This window comes from Sceloporus occidentalis, unplaced genomic scaffold (assembly GCF_023333645.1).
Source record: "Sceloporus occidentalis isolate IW3139 unplaced genomic scaffold, rSceOcc1.0.p SCAF_5, whole genome shotgun sequence".
NCBI lineage: Eukaryota > Metazoa > Chordata > Lepidosauria > Squamata > Phrynosomatidae > Sceloporus > Sceloporus occidentalis.
Window position 1 is genome coordinate 16,609,777 of NW_028316985.1, and position 21,547 is coordinate 16,631,323.

Below are 21,547 nucleotides of genomic sequence, written 5' to 3' on the forward strand. Positions count from 1 at the left end.
CATGTAATACCCTTGCTACCACAGTTTCACTGGTAACCAGCCTGTTTGCAGGCAAAATTCAAAATTCTGGTTACGTTACAGTCCAATGCTCAAGTTGCTACACTATGTTATTTATCTTTTTTGGCCCTATCTGTATGGGCCAAATATTACGGCCTCCCCCCATTTTCACATCAGGGAGACCAGATGACACATGACCCAAAGCCCAGTTCTGGTGCACACAGACCAGATAACAGCCAACCTGATCAGTATCAGAACTAGGTTTTACCCCTCTGACCCCAGATTTTGAAAAGTTGCTGTTTGCTCTGGATATTCCAGGAAGATCCAGAGTGCTCCGTTGCAATGCCAGGAAACTGAAATGCATCCCACTGAGCCAACTGGTGCATCCCGCACTGCTACTAGTCACTCGCTCTCAGGTCAGAAGGAGGTGCCCAGCCATATGACTGTCACTGGGTACCTCATTCAGACCTCAGAGTGAAATGACCCATGTCAGTGATAGACACACTGAGTGACTCAGGAGAACACATGTGCGAACAGTTGCCTGGCATCAGAATGGAGGGCTTTGCAACAGGAGAGGGGCAGGGCAGCTCTGGGTCCAGGATATTCCAGGCTACCCTGCTCCAGTGCAGACAGGACCCTTATTATAATTTAAATGTATTTTAAACTGTTTTAAATACAGTGGGCCCTTGGTATCTACTGGAGTTTGGTTCCAGGACACAAACACACACCCTGTGGATAACAAAATCCATGGATGCTCAAGTCTCATTAAAAACAACTGCATAATATAAAGTTGGCACATAAATAAAATGGCAAAATCAAGATTTACTTTTTGGAATTTATATATTTTTAAAATATTTTCAAGCTGTGGATGGTTGAATCCATGGTTAAAGAATCTGTGGATATAGAGGGACAACTGTAGTGGCTTTAATGACTGCTTATTTAATGTTTTTTATCAACATTTTGTTAATGAGTTTTTAGACTGTAAGCCACCTTAGGTCCCATGCTGGAAGGGAAAAAAGGTATATTAAATAAATGCATGAAAATATAAAACAAAATGAACCATATGGTTTAGGCCATTAAGAGTAAGCCATAGCTGAGTAATTAGTGTCTGCCCTTCACATAGGGTAAAAGAGACCTGAAGCAGGAATGAAATTCCATCGAGACAGACAAAGTTAGTGCTTGTGTCTCCTGCTGTGAAGGGCCATAGGCAAGTGGTCTGTATTTTTAATTGAAATGTCTGAATATGGAATGAGACATGATTCAGGCAAGGGCACGGCCCAAGAAATGTACTGCTCCAAATTGCATTTACTACAGGCCCATGCTGCTGCCATGCAACTGTCAAACTTAATCTGCAAGCACTTCTTGTTCCTTCAGCACCTGATGCGCTACACTAGTAAACAATTGAGAAATCATTCATAATGGCCAAGATCTCTGAACCTCTGCAATGTTATAGGAGCCTGAAGAATTGGCTGCCAAGGTCTTTGGCAAAGAATAAGCACATGGTAGTGTAGAGTCAGACTTTGAACCTGGGTCAGGTTTATTGTTGTTGTGAATGCGTTCAGATAGACACTGCTCTTTCTCCACCCTCTCCCCATTTTTGTTTTAAAGATAGTGATGGTTATCGTAGTAAAAGCAGTAGCACTAGCTACTAGTGCCACCATATGTTCTTGAAAGTCTGGGGTGAACAACTGTGGGAGGATAGGATGTTGCATTAGCCTCCACCTAGAAACCTTGTAGAGCCACATACTCATATCACACAACCTTGCAAAAATATGTTTCCAAAGTTTCCTAAAATGCTCTCTAGGGGATTTGGGGCATTTGTTACTATGGTGGTGGTGGTGGTGGGACATTTGAGGCCCAAGAGAGGCCTTTTTGGCGACAAGAAATAACCAAAGGTCACACCCTCTTCATTTCTTTTTTTTCCTTTTTTAAGGCCTCTCCTGGTCCCAAAATGTCCCAGGGGAGGTAAACATGGCAAAAATGACCCACATACCTCTTATAAGGCATTTGGAGGTTAAAATATTTCTTTTTTAAAAAAAACCTTTGGATTTTTTAATCCCATAGGCAACAAAAATGGCCCTAAAGGCCACATGCAGCTCAACATGGGTCACACTTTGCCCACCAATGTTGTAAGCCTTGTTGGGGTAAACTAGAATAGGTATTTTTAACACTCTACAAAGGTGGTTAGCAGAAGATAAATTGGGATTTCCTGGATGATCTCTGATGATTTGCAGTAGATCACCAAAGGTCTCTGAATCATAGTTATTTTAACCATAGCAACAGCAGCAACAACCCCACACCCCAATTAAGTTGCTGAAAATGAATACTTGGAAGCAGTATGGCAAGGAATGGTCAGGAGAGGTGATTTATGCTTTGATTTGGATTTCCTGCATGACACGGGGTTGGACTGGATGGCCCTTGTGGTCTCTTCCAACTCTGATTCAACATACATTTCTCTTGCCAAGGTGGAGCTTGTGGAAGGCAGAGTACATCTCTCAGAATTTTGTGCTGCAGAAAAGTAGCACAAGTTAATGCTTTTTACAAGCATTAACTAAACCACAGCTCACAAAATGTTTATAATAAGAACAACTTGGGGGAGAACACATATTTTTCCTTGAGATCTTTCCAGGAACAATGTGATCTAAATGTAGCAATGTAATAAAATATTGTGAGATTATAGGGTGAGAGTATTCTCAGCCACTTCCTTTTCTCTGCAATTATTTTGAATGTGTAATTTTCTAATTTAAGAGTAATATTTCCAGTTTTGCATGCTGTAGTCTTTTAATTTTGCTTTTGATTTGTTTGTTTGTTGTTTTGTACAATCAAGGCGTGCCATGTTGGATTTGCATTTCAAGAGCTATGCAAAGAAAGTTCATTAGGACTTAGAGTTGCCAGGTGTCCCTTATTATAGTGAATGTCCTTTATTTGAGGTTTGAAAGCTTGTCCCTTATAGGACCAGCAGGTGTCCCTTATTGTAAGATATGCCCCTTATTTGCAATTTGGAAAGCGTTTCCTTTTTTTATAGACTGAACAAGATGCCAAAAAAGAAGATTTTTGGAGTGAGGCGTTATGTCCGCTCATTTGACCTGAATGTTTTTCACAGCTCTTGTTGCGTGTTTTCTGCTCTTTGTAGAGGCAGAAATATGTACTTCATGTAATGTATGAGTGTGGACAATGTGTTAATTTTGCAATGAAAGCATGGCTATGTTAACAGAAATCAATGCTTTCATTTGTTATCTAGGCAGAACACAACCTTGTTGATAGCTATTTCCTGATTGTCATCTTTGCATGTCATGAATTTCAACTGTTCCTTACTGCTGTTTTGAAAACTTTGTAGAGCTTGAGTTGTGAACCAGAACATGCAGAAAAACAATCACACAGTGCTTTGGCATATGCTGAATTCAACGTGGAATCCATTCAAATCACCTTTACAAGGTCAGGTAATGTACAATTGTCCTTATTGCCATGTTACCTCTTGGGATTCACAGTCCTTTTGAAAAACTTGTGAAATCTGGACCCCATCCCTATAACATAGCAATAAGGACAAATGTACATTACCTGACCTTGTAAAAGTCCATGTCACCACATGGGAGGCAAACAAAACCTTAACACCTTCCTTTGTCATAAAGGGAAAAAATCCCCCATGAATAGCAATACCAGATTCATGAAGACAAATGTCCATATAACAGGAGAGAAATCAATGACATTTTTGAGTCTGGTTCACACATGCATACACCTCAACTATCCACGGACTCCCTTGGATTACAGATTAAGAGCCCCAGATTCAAACCATTTGTGGCTGTGTGAATAATGCTCCCTACAATATGACTATCTTTACCATGTCTTGCAAATGGGACAAGATTTATAAGGTGAGGTAGGGAAGGACATTGGTATTGTTGTTATTATTATAATATGGTATCATCACATAAAGCAAGATTGGGAATCTGGAGTCCTCCAGATGTTACTGGCCTCCAATTTTCATCAGTGCCAGTGCTGGAAATTATGGGAGTTGCAGTTCACCACCATCCAGGTGACAATAGGTTCCCAGCCTGAAATACAGTATAACTAGAAGATGTGCCAAAAGTACTCCTCTAAATCAAGTTAGGTGTTATGTTCACTCATTTGACCTGAACTTTTTTCTTTGTTTTTCATAGCTCTCGTTGTGCGTTTTCTGACCAAACGGTTCATATGGGAATACGATCCTACTCTTGGTGAGTTGTGTTCTGTTGCCTCTAAAAATGGAATGTGTTGGGACATGCTAGAAAGAGTTTCTAGTGCTGAGTTGGGTCAACACTAGTAAGAGTGAGTCACCACAATGGTACAACACACACTTTGCATGGAGGAAGCCCCACTTTCACTCTCTGACTTCTTCATTTCTGAGGGACACGGGGATTAGCAATTTGGATTGCAATGCCTGCCATCCCTCACCATTGGCTATAGTGGCCAGAACTGAAGGGAACTGCAGTCCAGAAACTCTGGAGGACATAACTTGGGAAAATTACCTTTTGGGGACTTCAATTCCCATACTTTCCCAGACAGCAAAGCCACTGGTCATGTTGGTTGGGGGATTCTGAGAGGCATGCATCAAAAACTTCAGTTCTGGCAGTTGTAATCCAAAAGGTTATGTTGGGTTTCTTGTAGTCCAAAAATGTTGCTATATGGTGACTTCTGTGGCAGAGAGACAGTGAATTCACTATGAGTTTTGGTAAAGTCTATAAACGCACCCACCAAAATGCAACAACCTATCTCTAAAATAGGTCAAACATCTTGGATATCTCCTTTTGAAGTTTGCACTAAAACCTGGACTGGTTATATCATCTCACTGACATGGAAGCCAGCATGTACAGGGCTGGGCTACTTCTAGTTAGAGCTTCCCCCCCCCCGCCCCCAGGATGTAGGCACAAGTACCCTATGCCTAGGGTCACAGATAACAACCCATCCAGAGCACCTCAAGATCCACTGCCCTACAGAATGAGTGTCATACAAAGTTAGATGAACCAACAATCTAACAAAAATAGGGTTGGTGCAAACTTCAGAGATGTGAAATGTCCACCTTTATCCTCTTTCCTTTTTTTGGTTGTTGTTGTAAAGGGGTTTGTTTATGTCTCATAACTTCTATTGCTCACCAGTGCAACTGTTTTAGACCCATATTTTTAGGAGTGCTTCTCTTTCTTGGAATGACCCCAGTCAATGATGGCATCATACAGGGAATTGATACCATCACAGTGCTAGACAGCCAATCAGATATTCCTATATGATGACATCACTGCACCAAAATGAAGCCAGATGGTCTCTCATTACCCTGACTATGATTGCTTGTATTTGATATCTTCAGGGGCTTGATTATTAATGGTATAACTGGAACAAATCTTCTATTATCTCTGTGGCTGAGGATTCCAGGCTGATGCTAATATTGCACTGGGGATGCAATTCCCACCAATGAGTAATTTTAGCAGTTGTCTTCTTGCTGGGAGATTGTCTTCAAAAATTGTGCCATTTTCTGAGTTTGAGCCTTTTTCTATGTGAAATTTGCATGGATTTGTGTATTTTGTGTGTGTGTGTGTGTGGGCTGAAAATAGTGCCTTGTTCAGAAATATTACCTTTTGTGCAAAAAATAACTATCCTCTACAAACAAAAAAATTGCAGAATTTTCTCAGAATAAATCTTAAAATGTAAAATTTCTCATCAGTCCAGGATGCCCCTGATTAGGGGTTTTTAACACTTGGAGAAACACATTTTTTCACCTATTTGCAAAGATTTTCAAATATTCTTTCCATCCCCCTGCTGTTTATATATAGACATCTTATGCTGTAAAGCTGTCAGGACAGAAATGCTGCTGGGCAGAGAAGTGTAGATCACTATTTCTCTATCACCCACTTAAGTCAGGTTGTCAGGTCAGAAATGTTCCAGCTTTGGGCTACAACCTGAGACTTAGAGATGATTTCTTGAGATGTCATGGCAAGGGGGGAGGCTATGGTAAGGTTATAAGGGTGATGTTACATTAGGCAGCCCCTGGTAATGCCGTTCATCATAATACAGCAAGCATCAACCACAGTTGCACAGGGGTATTGTTGTTATATTGAGGAGGAAGCAAGCTTCTTTTCTGCTGCTCCAGAGACTAGGACACAGAGCAATGGACTCATATAACAGGAAAAGAAATTCCACATAAATATTAGGAAGAATGTCCTGTTGGTGAGAGATGTTCAACAGTGGAATATAAGGCCTATGAGTGTGATGGATTCTTCATTGGAAGTTTTTAAACAGAGGCTGGTTGTCCTTCTGTAGGGAATGCTTTGATTGTGTCATCTAGCATGGCAGGGATTTGGACTGAATGACTGATGAGGTCTCTTCCAACTCTATGATTCTATGACTTCCCTACATTCGCCCAGTGGGTTTCCATGGTTGAATGTGGACTCCAGGTCTCCTAGAATCTTAGCCCAATACTGAAACCATTATCCTATGCTGGCTCTCAATGAACTGCACAGCGTACACCATTCAGATAACAATACCAGGACCAACAAAGAATAATACACACACACACACACACACACACACACACACACACACACACACACACTATGAAAGCACTACTCTCAACCTTGCCCTGAGGACTGGCTCTGGGACCTGGAAATCCTACAGTCCCATTTTCAAGCTGTGCAGTGAATGGAAGTGGGTGGCCATCCCCTCTGAGACTCTAGCCTTAGGCATACCAACTGGGACATAGGTTGGAGGGCTGGCTGCCCCAAGCCAAATTTTCCTTGGCCTAAAAGGGACTAGTTGATAGCACTGTCAAGCCAGAGCACCAGTCTGGCTCTCCAACACCACAGTTCATAAACCTGCACAAAGAGCACCCTCTTTATTATTATTATTATTATTATTATTATTATTATTATTATTAACCTTTATTTATAAAGCGCTGTAAATTTACACAGCGCTGTACATACAATCTTTTTAATTGGACGGTTCCCTGCCCTCAGGCTTACAATCTAAAAAGACACGACACAAAAGGAGAAGGGAAAGGTGGTGGGGAAGGGGCCTCTTTAGTCGGATAATACATATAAAATACATAGCAATACAGGAAATGATTCAATAAAACAGACAACAAAAGAACAACAAAAAGCAAGTGACAATTATGCAATGCCTGGGAACGCTTCTCTGAACAGGATGGTCTTCAGCTCCGTTTTGAAGCTGGTTAAAGAAGAGATGGCTCTTGTTTGCGGGGGAAGAAGGTTCCAGGAGTGAGAGGTAGCGAGTGAAAAGGGGCAAATCTGAGATGGGGCAGAGGAAATCCTGGGCTGGGACAGCAGGCCTTGACTACCAGAGCGGAGGGCCCTGGTGGGAAGGTGAGGAGAAAGAAGGTCTGATAAGTAAGGAGGGGCCAGTCCATGGAGGGCTTTAAATGTGGACAGCAGGAGCTTATACTGAATACGAAAAGGGAGGGGGAGCCAGTGAAGGGATGCCAACACAGGAGAGGTTTTTTGAGGTTTTGTGTTTAAAAGGATCATGAGTTTTAAGCTATCCGTGACATAAGTTTCCACACACAAACACTCCAAAATTGCCAAAAATGTCACCAATGCTAAGTTACCAACTGCCTATGGAGTGGTGAATTTGGGAAGACATTTTCTTTAGTTCTTTCTGTACATGTTTATGTACACACATCTGTGTATATATTTGAATGTAAATATAGAAGAATTCAGCTTTTGTTGACACAGATTTTGACTTGGCTTGGCCCAGGACTTTAGTACTTTCTCAAAAAATAAAGAATACAGGCCATACAATCCCCATCCAAGGGTCACCACACTTGTGGTGCCTTTAGTTTAATGTAATGAAAACCACTCAGATTATTCTGCAGATCAGCCAAGACAATGCTGTTAGAGAATTCTTGCCTGCCAAGAAACTAGCCAATATAACTTTGATCCGACTCAACCCCCAGCAAAGCAATTAGACATGAATTTGGAGCGTGATGCAAAATGAATTCATCAAGCATTGCAGAATAAGGGTTGAGGGAAATCTTGGGAGGAATCTTGGCTTTTAGAGAACTGCTCCTGCCTTTTCATGGTGTTTCAGATTCTCCAAGCTGCTCTGAAACCCAAAAGACCTGGCTCTCTGGCTGTGGTCTGCCTCAAAATAAATAGTTCTGTGGAGCATCAACCAAAGTCTAAATCTGTCTCATGCTTTCTCTGGCAGTTTCTTTTGACTCTGTCATGCAGCTCTGAAGTCACATATTCTTTAAAGCAAGTACAATTTAACTAACCTGCGGATGGCTGCCAAATTTACTAAAAATAATCCAGTGGTAATGCAAGGAAAAATCTCTTTTGCAAACAAAGCTATTCATTTTAACGGTTTTCTTACCACCACTGCCTCTCCTTTTTAAATGTTTCCTTGTGATCATAGGTTTGTAACACAGCAGCTATAAAGTATTATGGTAAACAACAAAAGATAGAATACATGTTACTTGAGGTCTTTAAAATGTGTTTGGGTTCTAACTGGCAGAGATACCTTGGACATTTTATTTCTTTCTAAAACCACTGCAGAGGGAAGCATATCGTTTAAAAAAAACATAGCACATTTGATTTCTAAAACCATTTAGACACATGTAACTACAAAATATGGACCCACTTGGAATATTTTTTCCCTCAAGGAAGCATCAAAAGTATTTTATATTAAGTCCAGAATTTGAGAAAGTTACGCTGTCCAGGCATCCTGAGAGTTGTAATCCAAAGGTAATATTTCCAACCACTATGATCAAAGCAAGGTGCCTTAAGCTGATTCAGACCTTTGGACTTAGTATTGCTTTTACTAAATGTGTATGATCTCCAAGATTTCTGAGAGGGTTCATTTCTTACCCTGCTTAAGATGTCAAAAATTGAACCTGGGACCTTGTGCATGCAGAGCATCACAGCGCTACAGAATTAGCTACTAAAACCCATTCCAATAGTGGCTCTGGAGTCAAAAAGTCAAGGCACATTTATGTTAGTATTGCCAAATTCTGACACAGTTAAGAGAGACAATCTCATACCCTCCAATTCTCCTGATTTGTCAGGGACAGTCCCAGTTATTCCTCTCTCATCCCAGTTTTTCAGCTGCTTTTTCTCCCACTTCCCCCCTTTGTCCTAAGCCAGGGGTCGGCAACCTACAGCCCGCGAGCCGGATCCAGTCCGGCGAGGCCTTGGGACCGGCCCCATCCCGGTCCTGCCGCCGATTGCCGCCCCCACCGTAGCTTCCGCGCCGCTCTGGGTGCCATTTTGAGTTCAGCCCCCCAGTTGTCTGAGGGACAGCAACCCAGCCCCCAGCTCAAAAAGGTTGTCTACCCCTGTCCTAAGCTTACTTCAGTTGCTGCAAACTGAGTTCAAAGTGAAAAGGTAGCCAGCACTTGGTTAACTCAGCTCAGTGGGGGGCAGGGGCGAGGGGCATGGGGAGCATGGAAAACCTTTGCTGTCTTTACCATACTGCAGTATTGCCTGACGACACACATTGGAGTTTTCATCTGGGAAAAACTGGAAAATTTTTAAAAGGATCAGGATATATTGATGGCATGGCATTTTAGGCCCCATAACCTGAATTTTCTCAGTGATGTAGAATACCTGAAAAAATGTAAAATTCAATCAAAGAATAATTAACTATGACAATAATTAACTATAAAGTATTGTCATTAACTGTTAACTTTAGTGCTACTTCAGCTTACAAATTTTTACCTGTTAACTGCAGTGCTGCTTCTGTTTACGGAGTACAAATTTAAAACGGCCATGAACAGGAGTGAATCTCTTAATGCACTTTAGATTGCAGAGCTGGAAAAGACACAGAAAGGGGGAATGAAGGAGAACAGAAGGCTGTAATTGATTCCCTATGAAGAACATCTCCAACTTGTGTTGCTTTAATCATAGGGTAGGGGACGCAAGTGGCAGGTGCACAACAGAATTCATTTCTCCATCTCATACTGCTAGAATATGGTGTCATCCACTAAAGCTGAGTGGTGAACTGATTTCAGCTGGTAGCTTAGCTGAACTATGGTGTTTCCTACCACAAGAACTAATGATGACCAGCAACTTGGATGGCTTTAAAAAGAAGTTATATAAATTCATGGAGGATAAACCTACTAATGGCCACCAGACATATTAGTCATATGTTGCCTTCAGTATTAGGCAGTAGGCCTCTGAATGATAGTTGCTAGACAACATACAGTAAGCAAGAGGGTGTTGTTGCCCTCCTAGTGCATAGATGGGATTTGCTATTGCAAGATACAGTGATGACAATCAACTTGGACATCCTTTTAAAAAGGATCCTTGATCCTTTTAAAAAGGGATCAGACAGATTCATGGGAAACAAAGCTAGTGTTGGCGACTAGTCACAATGGAACAGCCTGTTCAGGTTCACTACCATGGAAAATTGCTTACTCGTTTCAGGTAATGAAGAAAAGGAAATTAAGGAAAGTGGGATTCATTGCTCAGGGGAAGATGACATTATGTTGTTTTTTGTTATTGTTGTTGTGTGCCTTCAAGTAATTTCCAACTTATGGCAATCCTAAGGCAAACCTATCACAGGGTTTTCTTGGCAAGTTTCTTCAGAGGGGGTTTACCATTGCTATCCTCTGAGACTGAGAGAGTGTGACTTGTGCAAGGTCACCCAGTTGGTTTCCATAGCTGAGCCGGGATTCGAACCCTGGACTTCAGAGTCATAGTCCAGTGCTCAAGCCACTACAACTTGCTGGCTCATGATGATGCTAAATACTTTCCATATAAAAAATAGAGAGTCTCTCTTTTGATTAATTGCATGCATTGATGAGGGGAGTAAATTTTAATTTTCAAAAGTAAATATCATTCTCAAGTCAATCATTTCCACTGCTGTCTTAACAGCTGTTCATCCTCCCCAAAATATTATATCCGGTTGCCTAAAGGGGAGAATATTAGTCACTTAACTTCATACAAATTTAATACACCTTCTGTTGCCACTCTATCCCCAGCCTTCTCTCCTCTGGCAGAAGGAGTTGTGTAACATACATATTGTGGAAATCAGCTTTCACAGTGGTCCTGAAGAAGTGGTGGCAGTTCCTTTCTGTCTTATGTATCAGAATGGATGCAGATGAACATGGCCTTGGGCTTTTTAAGAACCAAGTTTATGAAGCCAGATTCTAACATGCATTCCAGAGGAGGAGAACAGAATGAAGCAAGAGAGCCTGAAGCCAATGAGAATTGCTGGTGAGCTGGCTTGCCTTTTAAAAGAAACACACCACCTGCAGCCTTCCCTGTGCTAGAAAGAAAATTTTAGTCTATTAAGTAGTCCCCCCCCCCCACATGTATTCTGTTTCCCCCCCATTGCCGCTGAATAAGATAAGGCAGTGCATGCACCACAATAACTGAGGTAGGGTGCATTTACACTGTAGAAATAATGCAGTTTTACATCCACTTTAACTACTATGGGATTTGTAGTTTTCTGAGGCACAGTATTCTTTGGTAGAAAAGGGTAAAGACCTTGTAAAACTATAAATTGCAGGATTCCATGGGAGGAAGCTAAAGCACGGTGTCAAACTGCATTATTTTTACGGTGTAAATGCACCCCAGAGAAGTTCCTATAAAACATATAGATGAAGAGTGTATGTGTGTGTGTGTGTGTGTGTGTTTATGTATATGGAGAGTGAATTTCCTTTGGCATTATTTTCTCTAAGGGAGCAAGTGTGGTGTAGTGGCTTGAGCATTGGATACAACTCTGAAAGGCCAGTTGCAAATCCTTGCTTATCCAAGGAAACCATACTCTGAGCACCCGAGCCCCACACTCTCACCCTCAGAAGGAGGCAGTGGCAGATCTCCTCTGAACAGATCCTGCAAAAAAAAAAAAAAAAAACATGATAGGTTCACCTTAGGGCTCCCACAAGTCAGAAACAACTTGAATGCACACAGCAACAAGTTATTTTCTCTTCTGCTCATCTGAAATACATACCAAATGGCAATGAACTCTCCTTTCTTGGAGGTTTTAAAACAGAAGTTGGATGGTCATCTCTCAGGAGTGCTTTAGTTGTGGATTGCAATACTAGCAGGAGACTGGACTTGGATTTTCTTTGGAACCTTAAGGAGGAGGTTATGCAGGCTATTGGTAAAGGATTATGGGACCTGCAGTCTAAAACAGCTTGAGGGGCAAGATGTGGGTCTCTGGGAAGGAATCTTATTGAGGTGAGGGCCTCTCACAATACAAAGCCATCACTGAGCTATACCCATTGATGGCACAGGTTCTGGGGAAAAGATACAGCATCTCTACGTGCAAGAACTGCTAATCATTTGTTTTCCAGCGTACTTATTAACTGCATGGCACAAATCAGCCCAGGGGAGAGTTTCTTTCTTTTCCCCCCAATCTGCTCCCTCCTTTTCTTCTTGCTGTTTTCCCTTTATAAGAACATCATATATCTGGCAATTTGGAAGTAAATTAGTTTGAGAGTAGGAAGAACAGTGCATGGCTGTGTCAGTACTCTGTAGCCTGCCTCGCTGTTGTTTTACATGTAGACAGAGCGAAACTAAATTAATAGCTCCGGCACAGATCTAAATATTTCAAGCGTGAGTTTTACATATCTCACAATGTTGGCTTTCGAGCCAGCTGGAGAAGAAAATATGATATAAGAGACAGCCAAATCCATGTCACTCATCAGAATAACAATAGTGAGAGAATGTCCAAAGTGACTGGCCTGTCAAACGTATTGCACTGTGTTTACTTACTACTGCTGTCATTCTGTATCACAGTTACAGATTTGTAACCTAGAGCTGAAGGTCCATAACTGCTCTGTATTCAATTACACTATGTATTCACAATTGTGGCACTATTGGCATGATACCCAGCCCACAAAAAGAAAAAGGAAAAAAACTACTTGTACAGCCAGCAGATGTACCAAGTGATGGGGATCTGTTCGGCTGACAATCAAGATACAAGAAGATAACATTTCCAGCCCCTTTCCACCAGTGAGTGAGGTTGCAACAACCAGAAGACTGTTGCAAGTCTTTGTCACAGTGTCACTTACTGGTGGGAATGGGGTGGAAATGCCATTGTCTTTGTGCCTTGATAGGAAGCTGAATGCACCTCCTTCGTCCAATGTATGTAGCTGCTGGCTCTTAAGTTGGGCTGGGAGGGGTTTGGACCAAGAGACGGTACTTATCTACACATTTGTAACTAAGCAGTTGATATAGAATATTTTTATACAATAAATTTGTACCCAACCTTTCCTCCAAGAAGCAGTATACAAAGCCCTTATTCCTTTCCCTTTATTCTTGAAACAACCTTGTAATAAGATAGGTTGTCATAAAAATTTGAAAAAGTTATTAGTTTGGGCCTGACATGCCAGAATTCTCCCAGTTAGCTGTGATAGCATTTAGGTAGGTTTACAGTAAGGCAGTATAGTCTTTCTGAATACGGAGCAGTTACAGATCCATAACTCTATGTTACATTTCTTGACTTGCAAGACTGAATACCAGCCATTGTTATGAGTACCGGCCCAAGAGAGTAAATACTCTGCACTCAAGACTTTTATCATCACTATCAGCTTGGTAGATCATGGGGACTGTTCTGATTCAAAGATTTTAGAGCAAGTGAAATACTACGGCTAGAGAACTGGAACTGAACCTGAGAGACCAGCTTCTGTCTCTATTTTGTCAACATCAAATAAGAGCTCACTTAGAAAAGGGTTTGCATTCATGATTTCTCATAGACTTTTCCAGAAAGCAGAAATAATAACTACATCTCAAACCGAGTAAGCATGAATTATGGATTGCCAGAACTAATTTCCAAGGTGAAAAAGGACTTGCAGGCCCTTGGAGAGGTCCAAGCAAAAACATTACTGCCAGAAACCCTGGAGATTAGCTGAGACTATTTATTTCTCCCCAGACCACCCTTATTGGGCTCTACCCCATTTCTGGAAAGTGGGAAGCCTTAAAGAGGTAGTCTTCTAGCTTTGAACCTAGCACTGCATTGCCTCTCAGTCAACTGCCATGTTAAGCAGTGCTAGAGAAGATGCTGGGGAGTCTGGGGGTCTTGATGTAAAGGTGGCTTGTTTCTCAAGAGAAGGTGACTCTTAAGAGTTCCAAAGGGCTCCAATCTCAAGTTTCCTGGACCAAGAGGTTCTGGGTTGACTAACAGAAGCTGAGCCTCAGGGTTAAGGCATGGATTATTCCTAGCATCTCCATGGCTTGTAGAGCCGGTTTTCCTAGTCCAGCCAGCTCTCACTTCTGCAAACTGAGACCTTACTTCTGTTTAGGGTAAAGTTATTTATAAAATATTTTTAAAATGCAACAGAAGCTTAGGAAGTTTCCTCAGCGTTGTCTGGGTTGATCCTTATGATTTTCTTTATGCTTCTGATGAAACAAATGTTAAAATAGAGAATCTCTGAACTTTGTACCAAATTCTATGCAATATAGACTCAATGCATGAATTTTCTGTTTAAAAAAAGAAGTGGAAGTTTGTCAATTGGTCTAAAACTTGCACAAAAATGTTGGATATCTCAACATGAGACTAAATATTAAATTTCAACAAAATCAGTTCATAAATGTCTATTCTAGAACAATACACAGAGAGAGAGAGAGAGAGAGAGAAATCCAAAGTGTTTATTCTTCAGGTACTCAAAGTAGTTAACTGGTGGATCAAATCCAAATCCTTATTGCTGCCTTCATTTCAGCCTCATTAGCAAACACACCAAGTTTTGTGACACTGTGATTGAGCATTTGGATTTATATAGCATAACAGAGAGATAAACAAATACTTGAAATTATAGTATAGATATAACCCATAACATACCTTCCTTGGAAAAGGCATGTATAATTAATTAATAAGACAAGTTGAAAGGTATTGTATTTAATTTAGTTTTGCTTGTGTGTATTTCTTTCTGAAGAGTCGACTTATCGTCATCAAGCCACCATTGACGATGAAGTTGTTTCCATGGAAATACTAGATACAGCTGGGCAGGTGAGTAAGACTAGCAGATCCCTACAGCAAACCTCTCACACTGGGAAATAGACATTAACTTCATGGGAAAGGAATCAGGTATTATAAAGGTAAAATAAAGGAAATGAATATCATTAAAAGGGGCAAACATGGAGTGATCACAAGTCAGTAAGCCAAAAGGAAGGGAAAAGGGATGACATTTGCCCCCTTGTTGTTTTATTGCTGTTCTCACAAGAGCAGAAAGTGTGGGTCCAGGAATGACAATGGGAAGGATCAGCACTGTGGAAAGGACCACCACTAACATCTTCCTGCCAAGGGAGTGACACTCAGGAGAACCATTTGTGTAGGTTTGGCACTACCCCCAGACAGTATAAAGTGAATGCCTCAACCAGCATCTGGTGAGGGTGAAGGGTGGCTTGTGGTTACCTGCTTGCAAGCTCTCTAAGCTAGTGTGATGTCCTCGGGTGCAAAAGACGATATCTACGTAATCCCATAAATTTCTTCAGTTCACAGAAGTGGAGGCATGGCATCATCTTCATCTCATCATCCCAAATATCTTAGGGCAGCCTCGGAGTTCAAGAGAGCTAGTTATGTTAGGTCCAATAGACACTGGAAGCTGAAAGTAAGGATGAGGAATTGCCAGTTTACTTTGCGGCTATCATTCTCTGAAGCTGTTGTTAGGTGTGCAAGAAGAAGCATACAGATACCACTTAATCTAAATAGTTTGGGTCCAAACTATCTCAGGGACTGCCTCCTCCCATATAATCCTCCCCACACACTCCAGTCTTCTGTGAGGAATTTGCTACAGCCTCAAAGATCTAAGCTTTCGACTACCTCCCAGAGGGCTTTTTCTGTTGTCGCCCTCAGATTATGGAACGACCTCCCAGACGAGATCCGTCAATTGACATCTTTAGACAACTTTAAAAAGGCTGTCAAGACGGATCTCTTCCGGCAGGCCTTTCTGGGATAGATAACCCCGGCTTCAGGAACCCTCTTCTCATGAGAGTCCCCAAGGTCCTCCCTGGAAATGCCACTGTAGTTTACTGTTTTATTTGTTTTGTTTTCTTTTGTTCTGTTTTGTTTTTGTCTTGTAATAATGTGTATGTGTTAATGTTGTTTAATTTGCCTATATGATGATGATGATGATGATGATGATGATGATGATGATGATGATGATTACATAATTCCTTGAAGTCAGCATCAATAAGATACACTTGCCTGCACAGGCTTTTCTTTTTAGCCGTTGCTCTGGATTTTCTCATTTTCAGATGTTGCATGTATTATGTCAGTGTTTATTAATATTCTGTTGCTGTACTTAGGTATTATAAGAGGTTTAGAAATTATGGTAAATAAAAAAGGGATATAAGAAAAGCCATATGGGAAGATGAATTAACCCCCCTTCCATCCCCAACATAATTCTTTTAGTCCAATTTGGTGGGATATAACCACTTTGAATTAAAAATATTTACCCTGGGACCTTCAGTTATAAATCTTCCATCAGTTTGTTACTGAAAAACAACATCAAATACATCTTACAGCATAAGGCAGAGGTGGGCAAAAGTGTGATCAACTTTTTCTTCTTCTTTTGTTTTTGCAAAACATATTGCAAATGTAAATGAAAAAAGTGGCTGTTTGTTCACTTTCACTCAGGAACAGAAAATCTTACAGTGGTTGACTGGTTCTTTGATGGGATATCTTGATAAGGTACCACTTTTCATTGGAAGCTGCAAAGAATTCAAAAAAAAAACATTCTTTACTTTAAGACAATGGGGACTTGAACCTGGATCACCCAAATGTCAGGCCAAAACTCTAATCAGCTTACCATTCTGGTTTTCTTTAACCAAATGTGCTCCTGGCTTTCAACTCTTCTTGCTGGACAAATCAGATTTCAGATATGTATCAATGGGATAGAGCATGCTAGCCGCTTAAAACAACCCTAGAGTGGTATTGTCGGCCATCATCAACCAGGTTATACCAAAGCAGGAGTGGTGAGCCCTTTGTCCTATAGAGATTTCAGGCTACTATTCCCATAGTTCCTTACAACTGGCATGTTGCTGATGAGAATTGTAACCCACAATATCTGGAGAAACAACATTTCTCCCACACCTGACAAAAAGGGAGGGGTTTGATCCATTCCATAATATCATGGTGTGTTATAGTGCTGCAAATGGTACAGAAACCAGGAAAGAACAAATTTCTAAGTTCTCAGTTTTACTATCCTATGTTTCTTTTTTGTTCCTTTGGCCAAGCCCCTCATGGCTCATTTTGAAAAGTGCTATAATGCTGTTTAAGTATTTGTCACACAAGAATGCAAAATAATGCTCTTCTCGTGCTGCTGTGTTAGCTCTTGCACTTTATACTTGGTCCTGGACAACTTTCTGACACTTCAATGAGTCACAAGCAGAATCCATAACAAGACTACAAACTCAACATAGCAACCTCTGTCATCGCAGGTACCAAATTCCTAATGTCAACTTGTATCTCTATCTCCTGCAATTGATTTTCCTTAATTTATCTTTTCCAACAGGAAGACATCATTCAGAAGGAAGGACACGTTCGATGGGGAGAGGGCTTTGTGTTGGTCTATGACATCACAGACAGAGGGAGCTTTGAAGAAGTCCTGCCACTTAAGAACTTGTTGGATGAAGTCAAAAAACCCAAGAATGTGACTTTGATCCTAGTTGGGAACAAAGCGGATCTGGACCACTCAAGACAGGTCAGCACAGAAGAAGGGGAGAAGCTGGCCACAGAACTAGCATGTGCATTTTATGAATGCTCTGCTTGTACAGGAGAAGGCAACATCATGGAGGCCTTTTATGAGCTATGTCGGGAAGTGCGGCGACGGAAAATGGTCCAAGGAAAGACCCGGAGACGGAGCTCAACCACACATGTCAAGCAAGCAATTAACAAGATGCTCACCAAAATTAGCAGTTAAATACCTATAAACATTTTCCAATGGTTATTGTAGAACAGGTTAAGCTTGGGTGAAAGGGGAGCACAAGGTCAGATTGAATGAATGAATGAATGAATGAATGAATGAATGAATGAATGAATTACGGCACATGGCCAGCACCAATTGTAACAAAGCTTTGATGTTACTTGGAAAGGAGCTACAACTCCCACAATCCCTCATCTAGTATGGTTGCTGACCATGTTGGCTCTGGGCTTCTCAGTTGTAATCCCCGAAAATGACTTTTCCAAGATGTTGATTGCAGTCAGAAAAAAAGATGGTCCGTGTTTTGTGCACTCTCTCTCCCCTAACCCTCTCTCTTAAACTATCATATTATTCTTCCTGAAGTTATAGCAAATAAAGCAATGGTGGTAGTTGCTCCACTCCAGTTTAGTTGACAACTAAATAGTGTTATTATTTTTAAAAATAAAAAAGCAACAATACAGCATCACTTAGAGAATGGGAAATTTATTGGGATGTGTCAGATAGGTTACTGCTTCACCTTCTGCCAAGCATGTTCTCATATCATGATTTTATAATGAGTTATCACTGGCTAATAGGTGACTCTTCAGTTTTATTTTATTACAGCAGATGACCTTTTAACATTGATAATTACTGTCAAAGACATTTCACAATCAGTAATATGCTACAATCTGCATGTGGCCATTTCACAAGTGATTCATCTGTAACATCCATGAGCAGAATTTGTCCGACTTTCTTACTCAGCCAGAAAACTGAGAAACCAAAAATCTGGTAACCTAATGGCCATGTTCCTACACTGGGGTGCCATATGGTAAATCACAAACTTGAGAGTTAGGTGGTGGTTGCACTGCACTATCCTTATAGTTAGTGGTGATATCTCTGTGCATATCTCTGTTCACTGGACCTATTCATGATGCCATTGCACTATCACAGTGCACAATATCATCCAAATATTTTTAAAAGCCACACATCTCCCTAATGACAGCACTAGAACAGCTCAGTTTTCAATGACAACAGTTATACAGCAGCCAAAAATGTGTAACCACATTATACTCACACAGTTCAATTTCTGTGATTGTTATCCAAAAACAGGCATTGCACAATGGTAAAAAAATGTATAACCATGTGCATAGGAGAACTTGCACATGTGTAAAGACACTATCAGGATTCTGTCCATGTTCTCCACTGTATTTAGTAGAACACTGCAGGCAGGCAACCAGCTTAACAAGTGTCTGTATGCTCGTTGTGGTGAAGTTGCCCATTGCTAAACAATCTATTTACCAGTAGTCAGTCTCTAAGCTCTTAGAATGCTTATATATCTTGCTGGTAATCTATGGATGGCATGGTATTGACTTCATATATTTTGCCGTACTACATTTTAATGCATTGTGATTTAAAAACAACAATGACAGTGCTTCCATTGTGTCTCTTTCCCTGGAAAATGTTAGTGCCTACATTTTGGTAGGAGATCTTCAAACACTTAGCTAATGGAAACTCTTCAATGGCTTGATAGAATCCACTGCATTTGTCCTGTTAAAAGTTTATTTCTTATGTTGTTTTTCAGCTGTGAAGGTTTTTCTGAAGCATCGCACAAATGTTACAAAAATTAAACAGCTGCAAACACATTGTATCAAAAGGGAAGTATATACTTGGCTGCAGAGTGATGAGTCTGTAAACTTTGCGAAGTTGGACAGTATTTGTAATACTTATTTCTTTCACAAAGATGTTGCTTTCTTGTTTTGTCCCTAACAGGTGCACCATTTCTACTCTAAGTTAAACTGGGGCTCAAAACAAACCTCAGATTTGAAGGAGACACAGCTCATAGCATGTGTGTGTGAGAGCCTAATACTAATTGTCTGGAATCCTACACTGTGTGAGTAAAGTGTAAGTTTCCACCCATACAGTTCTGTGTCCTTCCCACACCTGAACAGCATTTTCCAGGCTCTGGACCATGCTGTAGTGCCATTTATTGTCTGCAAAAAGGAAGGGAGTGTCCTGAAAAGTTAGCTAAGATCACCCGGCTGTATTTCTAGAATTCCAGCAAATGGTTACAACAGTGTGCTGTGATGTATGGAATCTACCAAGGGTAGAGTAGGATGGCATTGCACAAGGAGGTAATCAGTGCTTTATAATCAACTCATACCTCAATGATTTAAATTAAGGAGCATTAATGTAAACCATTCCACACCAATGTGTGGCTAATGAGAAGCAGTTGTATAAATAGGGAAAATGTTACATTCTAAACCTCCTTCCATTCTCAGAGACCTGATGGTCAGGGGTGGGTGGATGGAAGAAAAGAACTTATAGGCAAAGGTCCTGCATCAGGAGACATTAACTGCAGAGATATAATTATATCATATAGTTGAGTCTCCGGATAACACCCAAACCCTCTACCTTTTAAGCTTCACTCTCCCTCAACAGAACCATTTCCACACACACACACACACACACACACACAAAAAAAAAAACATAAAAAAATTCCAAATTGTTGGTGTATGGGGAAGGAGCAGAGACTTGTCCAGCCCCTGCTTAAAAGCATCTCAGAAATTGGCATGTTAGATGGACTGTGTGGCTTAAAAGATAGAGGTTGGGGAGATTTATGGTCATTGCAATGGTACAACAAATAGGCAGATTGGTGGGTTATGTGGCATACAAGGTAGGCCTGGGGTAGGACTTTTGGACATTGTGATGGTGCAACGATTTAAAAGTGAATTGTGATGTTGAAGTTTGACTAACAACATAATTGCTGACTAGGATTCTATACATTTTACAACAACAAGAAAAATATTTACCCATCCAGCTCCAGGCCTTTGAGTAATCTTCATGTCTCCTACCCCTGAAGTCGCCAATTGAAAAATATCAGTGACACATATTGATATTTTCACTCCTAGAGACAATTTTGTCCTAAATGAAGGTGCTATTTCCCCCACCACTAAAGTTAGTTTTACCTCCTTAAACTCCCTTTAGAGACTTTATATCACTAGAAAGGGAATGCTGGCTATTTCCTGTTTTGTTTTCACTTTCTTTTTGTACCAAAAACAAACAAACCATTTTCTACAAAAATGTTGAGAAACCCTGGTGACAATAATCATGGACTGATGAGAATCTTTGCCATTTTGGACTTATTCTGCATAAAATTAACATGTGGTGGAGTTTTTGCAGGAAACAGTGTTTTCTACTTAAAGCTATAAGGGGGAATTTATTATGTGTAAAATTTGTATATTGTTGATTTGCACACAAAATAGCATTCTCTGCACAGAAAACAGCATTTTCTTGTAGGAATTAATCTTTCTGCACTGAAATATTAGGTAGAAAAGTCTGTTTTCTGTGCAAAACAACCACATGTGAATTTTGCGCAGAACAAGTCCCAAATTGCGAATAGACTTTTAAAAACAGCTTGGATTTCAAATACTTTCTCGTAGCATGAAGAAAATTGCTGAAATTACTCATTGCTACCTTCAAGAAGAAATATACTGCCGGCAAGTAACATCAGCATTGGGGTGGAGTGGGGGCAGGCGACCACACCCCCACACCCAACGCCAGCATCACGCCACACGCCCAACCAAATGGTGGGAAGCATCACACCATTTTTGGGGTGCAACATTTAGACATGCTGCACTGAAGAAACACCAAAGAGTTGCTGCCGTGGCACCAAGTACACTTTTTTACTCTTCTAAAAAGGAGCAGCATTTTGCTGCTTCTTTT

General features: G+C 40.7%; 1 protein-coding gene across 1 annotated transcript in view; it reads left to right on the forward strand.

The window, feature by feature from the left end:
- Positions 1–20,269, forward strand: part of LOC149311692 (ras-related and estrogen-regulated growth inhibitor) — a 145,477-nt gene extending 125,208 nt beyond the window's left edge. Inside the window, exons 3-5 of the mRNA XM_089526689.1 lie at positions 4,152–4,208; positions 14,858–14,931; positions 17,438–20,269. Of these exons, the coding sequence (XP_089382815.1) occupies positions 4,152–4,208; positions 14,858–14,931; positions 17,438–17,845 (539 nt within the window). The 3' untranslated portion in view covers positions 17,846–20,269. The remainder of the gene's footprint in view (positions 1–4,151; positions 4,209–14,857; positions 14,932–17,437) is intronic.
- Positions 20,270–21,547: the final 1,278 nt, after the last annotated feature.